This window comes from Thalassophryne amazonica, chromosome 10, assembly GCF_902500255.1.
Source record: "Thalassophryne amazonica chromosome 10, fThaAma1.1, whole genome shotgun sequence".
Taxonomy (NCBI): domain Eukaryota; kingdom Metazoa; phylum Chordata; class Actinopteri; order Batrachoidiformes; family Batrachoididae; genus Thalassophryne; species Thalassophryne amazonica.
The window spans coordinates 39859425-39877486 of record NC_047112.1 but is presented as its reverse complement, the minus strand read 5'-3'; the positions used below and the strand labels follow the sequence as shown (position 1 = coordinate 39877486).

Genomic DNA, 18062 nt, shown 5'->3' with positions numbered 1-18062 from the left:
TTCCTTTTTGCTAAAGCTTATAGTTAGGGCTGGATCAGGTGACCCTGAACCATCCCTTAGTTATGCTGCTATAGACGTCGACTGCTGGGGGTTCCCATGATGCACTGTTTCTTTCTGTTTTTGCTCTATGCACCACTCTGCATTTAATCATTAGTGATCGATCTCTGCTCCCCTCCACAGCATGTCTTTTTCCTGGTTCTCTCCCTCAGCCCCAACCAGTCCCAGCAGAAGACTGCCCCTCCCTGAGCCTGGTTCTGCTGGAGGTTTCTTCCTTCTGTTAAAAGGAAGTTTTTCCTTCCCACTGTAGCCAAGTGCTTGCTCACAGGGGGTCGTTTTGACCGTTGGGTTTTACATAATTATTGTATGGCCTTGCCTTACAATATAAAGTGCCTTGGGGCAACTGTTTGTTGTGATTTGGCGCTATAAAAAAAATTGATTGATTGATTATAGTGAAAACATCTTTTTTACATCTTGATGTTAGCGGTCTAAAAGTTATCGGAACTAAATTTAGCGGAAGTTAATTGGTCCGCTGATGGTTTTCAAAGGTAGCTGAAAAGCAAATCGGCTAACAAAAATGTTAGCTTCGCTAATTCGCGGTTAGCGGATTAGTGGACCTGTGCCCACCACTGACACTACTTCATGCTACCAGTACAAACAACACACCGTATGAAAGTGGAGGTTTTACAGATGACAAGAGTGTACGGTGCATCCAGAAAGTATTCACAGTGCTGCATTTTTTCCACATTTTTTAATGTTGCAGCCTTATTCAAAAATGGATGAAATTACTTTTTCTCTCAACATTTTACGCACAGTACACCAGAATGACAATGAAATTTATTATTTTAGATTTTTGCAAATTTATTAAAAAAAAATCCCTAAGAAATCACATATACATAATTATCACAGCCTTTGCTATGAAGATCAAATTGAGCTCAGGTGCATCCTGTTTCCACTGATCATCCTTGAGATGTTTCTACAGTTTAATTGGAGTCCACCTGGGGTAAATTCAGTTGATTGGACATGATTTGAAAAGGCACACATCTGTCTACATATGAAGTCCCACAGTTGTCAGTGCATGTCAGAGCACAAACCAAGCATGAAGTCAAAGGAATTGACTGTGGACCTCCGAGACAAGATTGTCTCGAGGCACAAATGTGGCTTCCATCATCAGCCGTGCTAATCCATCAGGACTCTTCCTAAAGCCGGTCACCCGTCTAAACTGTGCGATCGAGCTGTCAGAGCTCCAGCATTCCTCTGTGGAGAGAGGAGAACCTTCCAGAAGGACATCATCTCGCAGCAATCTGTCAGTCAAACCTGTATGGTAGAGTTGCCAGACATAAGGCCACCCTTGTTAAAGGCACATGCAGCCCACCTGGATTGTCCAAAGGCACCCGAAGGACTCTCAGACCATGGGAAACAAAATTCTCTGGTTTGATGAGACAAAGATTGAACTCTTTGGCCTGAAGTTGTGGAGGAACCAGCACCATCCCTACAGTGAAGCATGTTGGTGGCAGCATCATGCTGTGGGGATGTTTTTCATTAACAGTAACTGGGGAGACTAGACAGGATTGAGGGAAAGAGGAATGCAGCAATGTACAGAGACATCCTGGATGAAAACCTGCTCCAGAGCGCTCTTGACCTCGCCTGGGCAACGTTTCTCTTTCAGCAGGACAATGACTCTACGCACACAGCCAAGGTATCAAAGGAGTGGCTTCAGGACAATTCTGTGATTAGACCGACTAGACCTGAATCTGATATGAACATCTCTGGAGAGATCTGAAATGGCTGTGCACCGACGCTCGCCCATCTAACCTGATGGAACTTGAGGTGCTGCAAGGAGGAATGGGCAAAACTCAAAGGTAGGTGGTGCCAAACTTTGTGGCATTCATGTAAGTGATACTTCTTGTTTACAGACATTGATGTCACACGTGTGCACATTGATGTTACCAACAATGCATGTAAATTGATATCATGAAAGAGAGAAGGTATGGTGACTTAGAGTTCAGGAAGCGATTCGGTGGTCTCTCAATGCATTCAAAACCTAAGCCGCACCGCAAAAGCAGGTATTTCTCTACGTTAACCCACAACAAAGCCAACCATGCTAGTCCAACAACCACGTGACCAGATTCATGATGTCACAGGAAGTATCACTGTTCAAGAAGGCTTAAGGTTGTAATTGCTGCCAAAGGTGCATCAACAACACAGGATTGAGCGAACTGTGTGAATACTTATGTTATGTTTTTTTTTTTTTTTTATAGCAAAAAAAACCCTTTTTTCCACACTGTCATTATGGGTTGTTGTGAGAATTTTAGGGGGAAAAAAATTATTCCATTTCAGAATGAAGCTGTAACATAAAATGTGGAAGAAGTGAAGCACTGTGAATACTTTCCAGATACACTGTATAACACCTGTAATGACATGGTGGAGATAACGCAAATCAAAATGTCAAACGGTCAAAAAACGTGTTGTATTTTTGCTGCTAATAAGATTTATTCTAATTCAAGTGATTAAGAAATGTTTAATTCTCATATGTGGTCAGGTTGTGCAAATGGTACCATATTGAAATTGCTTTGAAATTTTTTTCAATGGTCCAGAGTTGTTCCAGACACTGTCATTTCCCAGAAGCTATTTTATAGTCCCCGGGACAATGTTGTGTCTTCAATTTTAAGCCCTCCTTGTTGGTTAATTAATCCATCAGCCAAGCAGGTTTTTGTGCCACTTAGGGGTACAAAACAACACTTATAGTCCAGTCTCTGTATACCATGGCCTACACAGAAATGTATTATGGCCATCCCAGTGCGGGAACTGTAGCCAGGTTGGGCTCCAAATTTAAAAATGCTCCAATCGTATTGAAAAGTATACCACATTATTTGTCTCACCATAAAGACATTTTTGCTGTAAAAACAGCAAAAATGGTGACAAAGGTCAGTTTCAGTTTATACACTTGTCAAAAGCTAAAGTTGTTCCAGTTTTGGTTTAAAAAAAAAAAAAAACGATGCCGATTATTAGATGGTGTTTTAAATATTCTTCTATAAATACTAAAAAAAATCTTTGTTGACCCCTACATGGCTGCAGCTACCACCCTGGGATGGCCATCATACATTTCTATATAGGCCATGGTATACTGAAGCTGGATTGTGTGTGTGTTTTAGACTGTTACATGGTACGGATTAGGTCAAAATTGTATGTCTTGCTCATGAACTGAATACCCCAAGTGAAAGTGTCAGAACTCTTCTAAAGATATTCTTTCTTGATTCAGGAATGGACAACTTTGGAGGAATGAACAACATGGATCGTTTTGGTTCCTCTGGGATGGGGAGAATGAATGGTATGGACACATTTGACACTTCAAATTGAACCATTTGTCATGTTTTCTGGGTTTTTCAAATTTTGTGTGTGTGTGTGGTCAGACATGGATCGTGGAATTGGTGGTGGCATTGACAGGGACATTGGTCGAAATGAAATGGGCATGTCTCGCAATAACTTTGGAGATTCCTTTGAAAGAGGAATTGGTTGGTATCCTTGGGATTTCATATAAAGTGTCTGCTCAGTCCCGTAAATCCTGCAGTCCAAATGTAATCTGAATTGCAACTCAAACTGTTGGACCCTCTTTGCCATTGTTTTACATTTATGTTTACTTTCAGGAAACTCCATGGGTATGGATCGCATGAGTTCTTCAATGGACCGCATGGGAGGTGGGATGGATCGCATGTCAGGGATGACCGCTCATCTGACCTGGACAGGCTAGGTTCTGGGTTTGATCGGATGGGCTCTGGGGATGGACCGGCTTGGGCCCAGTATGGACAGGCTTGGATCTGCCTTGGACCGTATGAGCTCCAGTATGGACCGCCTTGGTCCAAGTGGCTTTGACCGCATGGGCTCATCAGGTTTGGATCGTATTGGCGGTGGCATGGACTTTGGCTCCCCCGATGGGTATGGATCGCATTGGTAACACTGGGCTTGACAGGATGTCCGGTGGGTTTGACCGCATGAATTCAGGTGGAGGGCTTGACCGTTCACCTCTGGAAACCTCGATCGTATGGGCTCCAGCATGGATCGGATGGGATCTGGTGGTGTTGGTGGTCAGTTTGATCGTTCCACTGACTTGGATCGTGGTGGCTTTGGCAATTCTTTTGGCGGTGGAGGCTCTGGAACCGGAGGAGGCAATACCAGGAAGGGTTGCCAGATCTTTGTCAGAAAATGTAAGTATTCTACAAATGGTGTATTTATGTAACCATTTAACTTAAATCTGCTAATTAGATTAAAAAAAATAATTTTTGTCTTTTAGTTGCCATTTGATTTCACTTGGAAGATGCTGAAGGATACCTTCAATACATGTGGTAAGAACAGCCATTATGGTACTCTGTTTTGGGTTTACTTCAGGCCGTCCAAAACATTATGTCTGAAAACATTTACACAAAACACAAAGAAGATAACCAATACATTTGTCATAATCACTAAATGCAAATTAACAGATGAGGTTTTAAAAATAGGAATTAACTGTTTAATCTTTACATAAAGGTGTAGACTGAAGACAGAGCTTGTCTTGCCTACACATCTCATAATTAAACACTTAATGCATTCTTTAACTCCTTTCTGGCTGCAAAGAACCCCTGAGAATTCTTGAAAATGTAAAGGTCATACATATTAGTGCTGTCAGGTGATTGCATTTAATTAATTTGAGTCGCATGTAATGGCATGTGTAATTCTTTTGAAAATACCCCTCAAATTGCAAAACACATACACTGGCTGTCATAAACACAAAGACAATGAAGAAAATAAACCCCACAATTTAATATATAAAATAAACTGCAGTCTATGAACTTTCTTAAAAAAATAAAAGCCATCATGAATATACTGAGAATGGATAATTGCTGCACTACAAAAATGTATTTTGAATTTTTTAATCACCTCAACTAAGGTGGTGTGTGTGTGTTTGAGATGCAGCAATTTTCACTTTACATATCAGGTTTTTGTGATTTTTGCAATACAGCTGTAACCCTTGGCTATGGAGAAAATGTGTGTGATGATGTAGGGCTTTTAAGAATGTGAGGTAAAACTAGGGGATATGAGGGTGTGTGTTTATATATGTCACAGAAGTGTTGAGGTGTCTGTCATAAATTCTGCTTAAATCAGGAGAATGTCTGTGAAAACACTCAAAGGATTGTAGGACATTGGAGATTTTGAACATATATAAAAGATGGCGAAAACGTGTGTACATATATACACATTTCGCAGTGACAACCACCACTCAGAGATCTTGGAATATTTGAAACCTCAATAGGGTGAATTGATTGTTAGCTGTGGAGTGTGTTGCTCTCCGTAGCTGGTTAATGGCTACGAGCCTCGACCTTAGTGCCCGGTGACGTGGCACACGGTAATAGCTGAATGAATGATCCTGTACTTTTCCCATCACCAAAAAGCCTGCGAAACGTGTGCAAAAAGGAACGAAACAAAACCGAAACTAACGAAAGAAAAACGAAGTGAATGTGGACGTTGATGCTTAAACAAAATCAAAACGAAACATTCACGATGATGTGACTGACAGCGGGTATGAGACAGAGCGCAGCCACCCCTGTGCTCATGTCTGCAGCACCTGTAGGTGCGGGATCTAGTTGTCTTGACAACAGGTGAGAGATGTTTGTCCTCACAACGACAACGTGTGTGCACACAGGCCAGCCACAAACAGTTGGGATGTGTGTAAATAGTTACAATAGTTTAGGGCTGCAGCTATCGATTATTTTAGTAATCGAGTATTCTATCGATTATTCTGGCGATTAATCGAGTAATCGGATAAAAAGTACTTTTGCGTTTTTAAACATCGATAGACCAGGGCTCTCCTTAAGCAGTGGCACAATGTCACTGCGCCATAGTGTTGGCATTTTGCTGAAATGGCGATGCGATGTGGCTTTGTTTTTTCTCCAACTTGTAAAATGTACCCATTTTTAAGTTTTGTTTTTTTTGTTTTTTTATTATAAACCCCCCCCCCCCCCCCCCCCCCCCCCCGCCTTTGCAATTCAGCTGGAGATTGAACATGCAGACTCGCAGTCAGGTTTTTTTTTTATTATTATTATTATACAAACAAGTCACCGTGTTTGTGAAGTGTTGTGTGTTGTCCAAAAAAGCAAAAAATTAAAAAGTCAAACAGTGTGAGTCTGAGGGAAACACAGAAGAAAGAGTGCACTTCTGCTGTTTGTCAATGTAGTCGGGGCCAGAGCTGTGACTCGCCCGGTCTGAGAGCCCCTCACACCGTGCAGAGAGCAGCCGGCCACCGTCCCTCCCCACGTAGAGCAGACCGTGTGTTTTTTAAAACGAGACAAACACACTGCTTCGCTTTAAATGCACAGTAAGTCTATTTCAGATGATCGGCGTGGACCATCTATCTCTTAAAAGGCTTTATTTTACTCTGTGTCATGCTGGAAAGCGGTAGCTATCGTTGCTAATTTCATTAGCTGTTATGCTCCAGTCTTCTTCTGTTTTTTTTCTCCTGTGGACGTTGCAGCGCCACACACAGGCCTGGCATATGTACTACAACGTTAAACGAAGCTTCGAGGCACAGAATTTGCCTCGAACATTTTTTGTAATCGAATTATTCGAGTTACTCGACTAATCGTTTCAGCCCTACAATAGTTGATAAAATGTTGTTGTCGCTATTGTTTCTGTGTGACAACGTTGCTTTTCGTCCCACACATGGACGAGTTAGCAGTGATACAAGGATGTTACATGCAACTCGTCAGAGCTTTATTTATTGATCCGGTCAGATATCGTCAGTGTTTGTGCAAGACGTTGGACTTGGGAGGTTGGGTAAAGTTGGATGGCAGTCAAACAGAACGCTGACATTATGGGAAGTATGCAAACAATAAGGAACCATCAACACAGAAAGCAAAACGAAATATGGACAGATTGAGGTTGTCATTGGTATTCGTTCACATTTTTCAACCATTTGAAAATTCTGGTGAAGCGGCAGCTACAGGAACGAAGCTGGACGACGGTTAAACGATGCCTTCGAAAGTCAACGCAAGTCCTAAAGGTGTAACGGTACATGTATTTGTATTGAACTGTTCGGTATGGGACGTTCGGTACAGGGTTGTGCATGCGTGAGTTCATGTTGCATGCATTTACATTCAGTGTTGCCAACTTAGCGACTTTCTTGCTAAATCTGGCAACTTTCCAAACCCTCTTGACAACTTATTTTCTCAAAAGCGACTAGCGACAAATGTAGCTACTTTTCCTGGTGTTATTGGAGACTTTTTTGATGTTTGGCGACTGAAAGTGAAAGTCTCTGTCTCTGAGCAGCAGCGGGTCTCCCCCTCCTCTGCAGTGCTGCCTGCAGCAGCCGTAAAGCACTGAGTGGAGGGATATCTACAATCCTCCTCACTTGGACTCGCTCATCCTACTGACCTTGTTTGCTGCGCTGTGATTAAATAGTCCCCAGACTTTGAGAAGCCCTGGCCTTGAGAAGTTATTTTATTTTAATAAGTGATGGCCAATTTTAATGGCAAAATAAATAAACCAAGAATTAAGTTTGTGATTCTAAATATTTTAAGGTGGTTTTACTCACTTTTTTGCCTCTCCCACAATGTTTTTGTTTTCAAAACATTATTTAAAAAGCTATATTAACAAACATTAAACAAACTGTTAATAGAATGAGATATAAAATAAATTGTACAAAAGTAAAGGGATTCTTTAAACATTAATTCTATTTAAAAAAAAAAAAAAATCCTCAGACTGTGACAGTTTTGGACAAGTTAATTTTTTCTGGCAAAACATGAAGGTTGAATAAAATTGAACAGGGCTTCATTCTAGAACCATTGTGCTGCGCTTTACTTGTGGAAAGGTTTTGTTAAAAGCTGTTTACTAGGAATGTATTTTTTTAATATTTCATACATTTGTCCTTTATTTGAGAACATTTTATTTAACTTATTACATAGGCAGCACTTTGCAATTATTTTATTTTCCTGTTTGTATAATGTTACAATAAATTGTTGGTCTAAACAACAAGCAAATTTAGGATTTGCATTTTGTTCCCATACTGTACTGAAAATGAACCGAACCATGACCTCAGAACCGAGGTATGTACCTAACTGTGATTTTTGCGTATCGTTACACCCCTAGTAAGTCCAGATTTCTTGTTTCGTTTTGGCTTCGGTGTCCTTCGTTAGTGCGGTGTGAGAGGTGAGTTTGGCAGTGTGCTGCAGAAAAACATCCTCTGTTCCAATCTCCTCCTGGACCACGTGTATGTGTGACTGTTGACACATTTGGAGCTTTGTGAAGCTTCACTCTCTACAGCTCTCAGCACCTTATTATAATACTAACCAATAATACATTATATAGTGCTTTACACAGTGCTAAAAGACACTACAGAACAGAGAAATTAATAAAGAACAAACAACTTCAATATAGAAGGATAAAAATTAATAAGATTATAAAATCAAACTTTCGCTGTGCCTTGTGATGGAGTCACTACAATGACCGGTCCAAGATGGCGGCCGTATTTCTTGCGCCTCAGCAATCAATGCGGCGTCTACACTTTATAATGTCTGTGGGGCACAGTGTGTGAGGCAAATATGACTGTCGTGTTTACATGATAACACAGCAAAACTTTTTAAAACCATCCTGTTGGGGTGTGCAGCATTTAGGAACAAGCCTCCTTAGATGCCTTAACATTAGTACTCATGTTTCTGCAGGTATGGTTCAGTATGCTGATATCAAGATGGAGAATGGAAAGTCCAAGGGCTGCGGCGTGGTTCGTTTCGACAACCCTGAAACCGCTGAACGTGCTTGTGTCACAATGAATGGCCTGCGGCTGAATGGAAGAGAGATCGACGTTAGAATAGACAGGAATGCATAAATGATGGTCTCAAACATGTTATCAGACGTGTTAAATCGCTAATGACCCAGTGCTCCCAATGCTCTGTCATCTAAATGACCCATTCTGTTCTTTTGGTTTATTTGAATATGTAACATGAAAAATGTTATTTTAGTTTGTAGTTTGAAACAGTGGATGTGTTTTAGTATTATAACTCTTTTTAGAGACCAAAACTTTTTTTTTCTTCATGTGTCATTGCCTTTCTCCTGTGAGGTGTTTTGATAATTAAATCTCAATATTTGAAAATACTTGGTTTGTGCTTTTTTTTATTTTTTTTATTTTTTATTTTTAACTCTTAAATATTAAAGTTCATTGCACGTTTCCGTGTTATGTACGTGCGAATTGGTTTGGAAGCGTCATGTGACCTGATGACGTATGCGGAAGGTCAGTCGCTTCACCCAAGATGGCAGCTCCCTTATGTTGGTGTTACGAAGTGAGTGTAAGTTGTTTTCTGTTAAATAAAGGTTCTTAATGCTGTTTACTAAGCAAATACATTTTAGGTTTGCCGGTTGATGTTAAATGTTTATTTTCCTCTAAGGAAAACTTGTAGCAGCGTTAGCTACCTTAACTGAAGCGAAACCAGACGGCGTTTTGACGTACTGTGTGTTTAACTTGGGTAAAGATGCGTGTTAATCGCCAAAGTAACAGTAAAGCAAAAAAAAAAAACAAAAAAACATCGCAATCATTAAAATTGAAGTTAATGCAATACATTTGAACTTAGCTAAAATTCATACAATAAGGATAATGGGTAAATCAAAACACAATCAGCTTCAGTCGTTTAATAAAATTCAAAAACTCCGAAGTTGTGTGTGTGTATATATATATATATACATATATATATATATATACACACACACACAACCCCTGGCAAAAATTATGGAATCACCATCCTCGGAGGATGTTAATTCAGTTGTTTAATTTTGTAGAAAAAAAGCGGATCACAGACGTGACACAAAACTAGTCATTTCAAATGGCAACTTTCTGGCTTTAAGAAACTATACGAAATCAAGAAAAAAAGTTGTGGCAGTCAGTAACGGTTACTTTTTTAGACCAAGCAGAGGGAAAAAAATATGGACTCACTCAATTCTGAGGAATAAATTATGGAATCACCCTGTAAATTTTCATCCCCAAAACTAACACCTGCATCAAATCAGATCTGCTCGTTAGTCTGCATCTAAAAAGGAGTGATCACACCTTGGAGAGCTGTTGCACCAAGTGGACTGACATGAATCATGGCTCCAACACGAGAGATGTCAATTGAAACAAAGGAGAGGATTATCAAACTCTTAAAAGAGGGTAAATCATCACACAATGTTGCAAAAGATGTTGGTTGTTCACAGTCAGCTGTGTCTAAACTCTGGCCCAAATACAAACATGGGAAGGTTGTTAAAGGCAAACATACTGGTAGACCAAGGAAGACATCAAAGCGTCAAGACAGAAAACTTAAAGCAATATGTCTCAAAAATCGAAAATGCACAACAAAACAAATGAACGAATGGGAGGAAACTGGAGTCGTCTGTGACCGAACTGTAAGAATCCGCCTAAAGGAAATTTGGATTTACATACAGAAAAGCTAAATGAAAGCCATCATTAACAGAAAAAAAGCAAGGTTACAATGGGCTAAAGAAAAGCAATCGTGGACTGTGGATGACTGGATGAAAGTCATATTCAGTGATGAATCTCGAATCTGCATTGGGCAAGGTGATGATGCTGGAACTTTTGTTTGGTGCCGTTCCAATGAGATTTATAAAGATGACTGCTTGAAGAGAACATGTAAATTTCCACAGTCATTGATGATATGGGGCTGCATGTCAGGTAAAGGCACTCGGGAGATGGCTGTCATTACATCATCAATAAATGCACAAGTTTACGTTGATATTTTGGACACTTTTCTTATCCCATCAGTTGAAAGGATGTTTGGGGATGATATCATTTTTCAAGATGATAATGCATCTTTCCATAGAGCAAAAACTGAAAACATTCCTTGCAAAAAGACACATAGGGTCAATGTCATGGCCTGCAAATAGTCCGGATCTTAATCCAATTGAAAATCTTTGGTGGAAGTTGAAGAAAATGGTCCATGACAAGGCTCCAACCTGCAAAGCTGATCTGGCAACAGCAATCAGAGAAAGTTGGAGCCAGATTGATGGGTACTGTTTGTCACTCATTAAGTCCATGCCTCAGAGACTGCAAGCTGTTATAAAAGCCAGAGGTGGTGCTACAAAATACTAGTGATGTGTTGGAGCATTCTTTTGTTTTTTATGATTTCATAATTTTTTCCTCAGAATTGAGTGATTCCATATTTTTTTCTCTCTGCTTGGTCTAAAAAAGTAACCGTTACTGACTGCCACAATTTTTTTTTTCCTGATTTCTTATAGTGTCTCTTAAAGCCAAAAAGTTGCCATTTGAAATGACTTTAGTTTTGTGTCATGTCTGTGATCTGCTTTTTTTCTACAAATTAAACAACTGAATGAACATCCTCCGAGGCCGGTGATTCCATAATTTTTGCCAGGGGTTGTATAAATTCAGTTTTTGGATTGTTCTTATAAAATCTAATATTTTGAGATACTTTTCCCCCATTTTTGTGTGTGTGTTGGTGGGGGAGCTGTAGGTCATAATTATCAAAATAATTAAAAAAAAATCTTCAAACCTAGACTATACAATTTTTCACTTTCTGAAATAAATGCCAATAAATATAGAACTTTTTCCATGCTATTACAATTTTTTTTGAGATCTACCTGTATAACAGAATTTTTTGGCATATTGGGATACAGACAGGATGCAGAAAATAATTGGACCACTCAATGCCACGTAACACTGGCTTATTATTGCTGTTATGATTTCTTGTCCTGGACAAGAAGGCATTTTTATCCCACCAATGACAGATACAACCCAAATATGGTGTATGAATACAAAAATAGATGTAAATGGTAATTATAAGGTGAATACTTGTTGATTTGACCAAAAAACAACAACTTTGTATATACGGTTGTAGTACTGAATACGAATCGTTTGCAACTATGGGAAGATGAATTACGTTTAAGAGTTAATTTGAGTGCTTCTCTCTTCAGATACATCTAAGAAGCAGCTTGCTGGCTTTCACTTCTTTAAACCGTCTACTTCACAACAGGCCTAGTGTCTACACGCGACATGGGTTACCCAAAAGCCCTTCAGAGGTATCAGTATATGAAAAAGCTTTGTTACTGTTTTATTTGGAAATTCCCCAAAGATAAGGACAGATGTTGCTTATTTATGTTTTTAAACAGACTTAATAGAGACTACAACCATTTTATCATGTCATGGCAGAATTAATTTGAATTCCACTGAATTGCTGCATATGCACAGTGATGTTTATTTTTTCCTGTTTCATATCTACAAGGTGCCTCATTCGCCTCTTCAACAAATCAGGTGTTTGTCAGCAGAGAGGGGCGCTGGCAGAAAAGGATTTCTGGGGGAGTTTCTGGACAGCCTGAAGCAGGAGCTGAGTAAGAATAAAGAAATGAAAGAAAACATCAAGAAGTTCAGAGAAGAGGCCAGAAAACTTGAGGAGTCTGATGCACTGAAACAAGCTAGAAGGAAATATGTTCGTATTTGGTCACAGGCACATCTTTGTAAGAAAAATACTGTCCTGTCTAATGCATATTTTACCACTGCTCACACTTCTGTGTTTTTACCCAGAAAACAATAGAGTCTGAAACAGTGAAGACCTCAGAGGTTCTTAAGAAGAAGTTGGAGAACCTCTCCGAGACAGTTAAAGAGGTAAGCTATAGTGCTTATGCTGCCATCTGATGATTTTGTGCGGCATCTTTGTGGAGCATTCCATTTGTTCACATGCATGTTTTTACAGGGAATTGGGGAGGTTAGTCGTACAGAAATTGGGAAGAAAATCAAGGAAGGAATGGAGGAAGCAGCCAAAACAGCTAAGTGCTCAGCAGAGACGGTCTCCAAGAGTGGAGAGATGCTGGGCAAGACCAGTGCTTTCAGAGCAATATCACAGGTATGGAGTCACTGTTTTTGCTTTGGTACTAATGCATTTCCTTGTTTACCAGAAGTTAAACCAGGCTGATGTTTTTACCTATGATTATTATTATCATCACATATCTCCTTGTGAAATAGGATTTATCAAGATCACTATGTGCAGTAGAACATTTTGCACAGTGAATTCTGTTCTACTGTTAAAGATAAGTTGAAAAATTGGATTCATGGATATTTCTTTAGAGAAATTGTGCATAGTGCATGTTTTGCATTTTGTATCACCAGGTATACAGCTTCATGATGAAGTGGTACAGAGGAGAATTTTCTTTCAACAAAACATCAAGTCTAGGCTTGTATCTCAGATCTACCTTCTGGCAAACTGTAGCTCAACTCTTTCTTCTTTTTAAGAAAATTATCATCTTGGTTTTTATGTTTTTAATTAATTTACATCAAGTTGTAAAGGATTGCTTTCAGTTTGAGTTTAAGGAAGATAACGTTAGAAATTTAATTATTTTTTGTATTTGAAATGGCATAAACAAAATAAAATGTGTGACACACCAAGTGTTCCAGTATTTTTGGAGGGCACCGTAGGAAGCTATTTGTTGATTAGTACCTTCTATGTATTTGTCTATATTCAGGGTGTGGAGAGTGTCAAGAAAGACATTGGTGATATGGGCCATGTCGGCCCATATCGGCCTCCCTCCAAACTGAGGAAGAGGACTGAGTTCTCCTCGAAAGGAACAGGAGATGACAGCAAGATGTTCGAAGCCAACGAGTGTGTGAGCTTTGTTCACTTTCCCTGATGCAGTGAGGGAAGTGTAGGTTAAGTTATTTTTTAGTTAGAGCTTGATAACAGCATCAATTCATTCTGGGTTAATGTGACTGACTGTCATCCAATGTAATTTCTCATCCTATAATTTGAAAAATTATAATGTGTGTGTGTGTGTGTATATATATATATATATATATATATATATATATTATATATATATATATATATATATATATATATATATATATACACACACACACACACACACACACACACACACACACACACACACACACACACACACACGTGTCTATATATCCTTGCAAGGTTAAAGAGCTGGTCCCCTGTTCCATGACCAGGATGGATGGAACCCACATTGCTCCTCTTGAATCTGAGGTTCAACTGTCTAAGTCTTCTCTCTATAATTGAAACACACAGTGTCCCCTTTTGTAAAGATGGCATCACCACCTCAGTTTTGCAATCCAGAGGTACTGTTCCCAACTTCCATACAATACTGTATCAGTGTGTCAACCATGACAGCCCAACAACATCCAGAGACTAACTCAGGATGAATCTCGTCCACCCGTGGTGACTTGCTACCAAGGAGTTTTTTGACTACCTCTGTGAGTTCCACTCGGGTAATGGCACCAGATCCACCCGAGTCTTCCATCCCTGCCTCCTCCATGGAGGGCATGTCAGTAGGGTTGAGGACATCCTCAAATTGTTCTTTCCACCTCCTGACAATATCTTCAGTCCAGTTGAGCAGCTCTTCTCCCCTACTGAACACAGCCTGGGCTAAGAACTGCCTGCCTTTCCTGAGGTGCCTGACAGTTTACCAGAACTGCTTTGAGGCTGATCAAAAGTCATTTTTCATGGGCTCTCCAAACTCCTCCCATGGAGTTTTTGCCTAAACCACCACTGAGGTTGCAGTCCTTTTGGACTGCTAGTACCTGTTAGGTGATTCTGGAGACCTTTGTGCTTACCAAACACAAAAGGCCTCTTTCTTTAGCCTAACAGCTATTCTTACCACTGGAGTCCACCAGTGAACTTGGGTTGCCATCATGGGCTCATAGCATGGGAATGCGTATAGATTCTGGCCACCATAGGTAGAAAATGAAGTACCTTCAAATATGTAATGTAACATACTATTTTAAAGGGTACTGTCTGGAGTATTAACCTGTTTCAGAGCTTAATACCTGCTCAGTGTGGAGAGGCATGTCCGTATTTCTGGTCCAATACAAGATACACAAAAACATGGACCACTCTGCTTCTATGTCTCTGACCTCCTACTGGATCTGGGAGAGGTTTCCTTGGAGGTGTGAGTTGAAGGCCGTCCAGCATTCCAGGCTCTTCCACCAAACATTCCCAGAAAACCCCGCACCACACGTTTAGGTCTTCCAGGTTGGCTCGGTGGCTTTCCCCGCCAGCTGAGCCTACTGATCACCAGGTGGTGATCAGTTGACTGCTCCCCCCCGCCTCTCTTCACTCAAGTTTCCAAGACACACGGTCACAGGTCTGATGACACGATTACAAAATCGATCATTGACCTTTGACCGAGGGTGTTCTGGTACCATGTGTACTTATGATCACCCTTGTGCTCGAACAAGGTATTTGTTATGGACAATCCTTGACCAGCACAGAAGTCCAAAAAAAAAAAAGCACCACTTGAATTCAGATCAGGGGGGTCATTCCTCTCAATCACTCCTCTCCAGGTTTCTCCATTGTTGCCCACATATTCATTGAAGTCCCCCAGTAGAACTAAGTGGGAATCGTTCCAGGATCCCACTCAGAGTCTCCAGGAAGACTGGATACTCTGAATTGGTGTTGGTGCATATGCACAAAACAGTCAGATTCCTCTCTGCAACATGACATCGCATAGAGGCAGGCAGCCCTCTTGTTCAGTGAGGAAAACTCCAAAGTAACGCCACTCAGCCGGGGACTTGTGAGTATCCCTGCACCCGTCCGGCACCACTCACCCTGGACAACTCCGGAGAAAGAGTGTCTGAGAGCCCCTCTCCATACTCCTGGAGAGGGGCTCGCTTCAGGAGTATGGTTCCACAGCTCGTGCTATGTGTGGAGGTGCGCCATAACTGAGTGTCAGTCCATGTGGACATTTGATCCTGTCCACTGCCAGGACAGACCCTCTACCAACTCCCTGCAGGTGGTGAGCCTTCATGGAATATATTACTATAAAATATAAATTTTGGCAAAAGACAAGTTCAAGGAATTTGATTTTCACTTAGTTTGGACCCAGTGTGGCATACACAGACGTCGATACCAATTTTTTTTTTCACAAGGAGAGCCAGAGGTTAATCATTGGGTGAAATTCAAGGTCACTGGGGTCAAATGTCAGGTTGCATAGACATTACAGCCTTTAAGCCCACAGGTACTTTAACTTAGTTTATCAAGTCTGCATGCCATCTTATTACATTTGACCAGATGTGGAAACTGCGCTGTGTGTTCTTCAGAGAGACTGTGGGTGTGGTCCTCCACAAGGACTCAAAATGGTACCAGCAGTGGAAAGACTTCAAGGACAACAATGTGGTGTTCAACCGTAAGGAGTGACTGTCCTATTTGTCCTTTTGTATCATTGTGCTTTGATATTTTGGTCATAGTCATACTCAGTGGTGGGCACACTTCCGATAACAGATAATTATCGAAAGTATAATGTTTTCATTATCGGATTATCTTTTTAGATAACTTTAAAAACCCATTATCGGACCAATCATCTTCCAATTAATTTTTGTCCGGTAACTTTTAGACCAATAAACAAAGCTGAACAGCGACAAGCATTTTTAAAATTTAAAATCAGTTCAGCACCAACCTGTTAAAAGTTTGTAACCAAATGGACAGTTATACCCTCTGCTAACAGAAGAGAGCTGCTTCTACGAAAAGCGTCTCTATCCTCTGTAGACAAAGGCGAAATGGCCCAAAAAAAAAAAAAAAAAAAATTTCCTTTAACACCATACCGATATGCTAGCAATATCTCCTAAGTCATCCAGAGGCATACATTTTTAACTTATGTTTCAAATTTTAACCAAACTAATTTTGGACAAGTTATTTAAAATTACTGTCATGTCTGAAGTTTTATAAAGTGAAAATATCAGATATATGTTTTAGAGTTTTAAAGTAATGTGCTAATTTTTAAGGTTTTGTGAGCACATGCTGTTGCTGTGCCCAGCAGTGCATTATGGGTAGGATGATGTAATCTCAGTATGATCACGACAGGACAATTGCATTTCAGACACTCTGTTCAGGCTCCACGGACAACAGCATTAAACTCTAGTGCCTAAAACTCTCGTGAATATATTCTCTGAGTTTATAGACGTTGTTATTGTATTTGCGTTTGTTAAATTCCACGCATTTTAAATGTAGCAGACAGGGATTATCTGGAATTTTGTTTTCAAGGCCTCTACTGCCATCTTCTGGCCAGTAGTGTTCATGGGAGTATTCGCCCTAAGTACTAAGCGCCTGGGCACCAAATCAACATTTTGGCTTTGCAAATGGCTTTTTTTTTTTTTTTTTCTTTTTTTTTTTACAAATGAAGTTTAAAAACAAAACAACAGCAAAAAAAAAAATAAAAAAAAATGCTTGTAGCTCTTCAGCAGCAGGATACCCTCACGACGGCCACCAGAATAATATCAAACAGGTTTGATTTTCATTGGACCATACGATCAGCGATCAGGAGGTGGTCCGAGATGCTAAACGCAGCTTGTACTCCATGTACACTACACGATGCAGGACGCGCGATTAACCTGAAACTCGTTCCAAAAAATTCCTGCATGAAAAATCATCTCGCACAGTGTAAAGCACGTTTTACAGCATCATAAAACGCGCGCACATTCTCTCTACATGCAAAACATTTTGTAATGACACTTCCAGGGCTCCGTAAAAAATGCCTGTTTTACAAATAAAAAATGGAATATTTTACAAAAGCACATTTATCTGTAAACCACCAACACACGACAGACGTCACATTAACGTGATGGTTTACATAATGAATGACTGAACCAATCAGTGTTTAGCAGAGGCCACTTTACCCAGAATCCTTTGCGATCTGTCTGTGTCTGTTACAAAACTCAGAATTAGTGCATTATTCAACTTAAAAGATGTATGCTATATTTTAACTTTGTACAAATGAGCAGAATTGACATTAATGGAGTTATTCTGACCGCCTGTTCAGGGAGTGTGTAGTAACTACGTTTGCTTCCATGTTACCAGCATTTAGCGTGAAGACTGCTTCGATTTGCGTTTTGTTTGGTGCCAGAAGTTGGTCGATGCCATGCAACACAGATGGGACCAGTCTTCTAATGCAGAGGACCAGTTTCTAAGCAGAGTCGCAGCTTCTTTGTAGAGCAGTTTGAGAAGAAGCCCGGAGGAAGGAGGAAGGAGTGGAGCTGAGGTTAACTGAGAGCTAACGGGGCTACACGCTAGTTAGCCAAGTCA

At 40.2% G+C, this 18062-nt stretch overlaps 2 protein-coding genes across 6 annotated transcripts in view; both read left to right on the top strand.

Annotated features, from left to right (window-relative positions):
- hnrnpm (heterogeneous nuclear ribonucleoprotein M) overlaps positions 1–9117 on the top strand; it is a 44793-nt gene extending 35676 nt beyond the window's left edge. For 3 of the 5 annotated variants that reach the window (XM_034179860.1, XM_034179858.1, XM_034179862.1), the window contains 2 exons: positions 4289–4340; positions 8688–9117. In XM_034179860.1, the coding sequence (XP_034035751.1) occupies positions 4289–4340; positions 8688–8851 (216 nt within the window). In that variant the 3' untranslated portion in view covers positions 8852–9117. The remainder of the gene's footprint in view (positions 1–4288; positions 4341–8687) is intronic. The other 2 variants (XM_034179861.1, XM_034179859.1) reach the window with 1 other exon arrangement.
- A 141-nt stretch (positions 9118–9258) lies between these two features.
- LOC117518655 (mitochondrial import inner membrane translocase subunit TIM44-like) overlaps positions 9259–18062 on the top strand; it is a 28375-nt gene continuing 19571 nt past the window's right edge. Inside the window, 7 exon segments of the mRNA XM_034179856.1 lie at positions 9259–9302; positions 11941–12045; positions 12249–12452; positions 12548–12628; positions 12717–12866; positions 13483–13619; positions 16085–16170. Of these exon segments, the coding sequence (XP_034035747.1) occupies positions 9273–9302; positions 11941–12045; positions 12249–12452; positions 12548–12628; positions 12717–12866; positions 13483–13619; positions 16085–16170 (793 nt within the window). The 5' untranslated portion in view covers positions 9259–9272.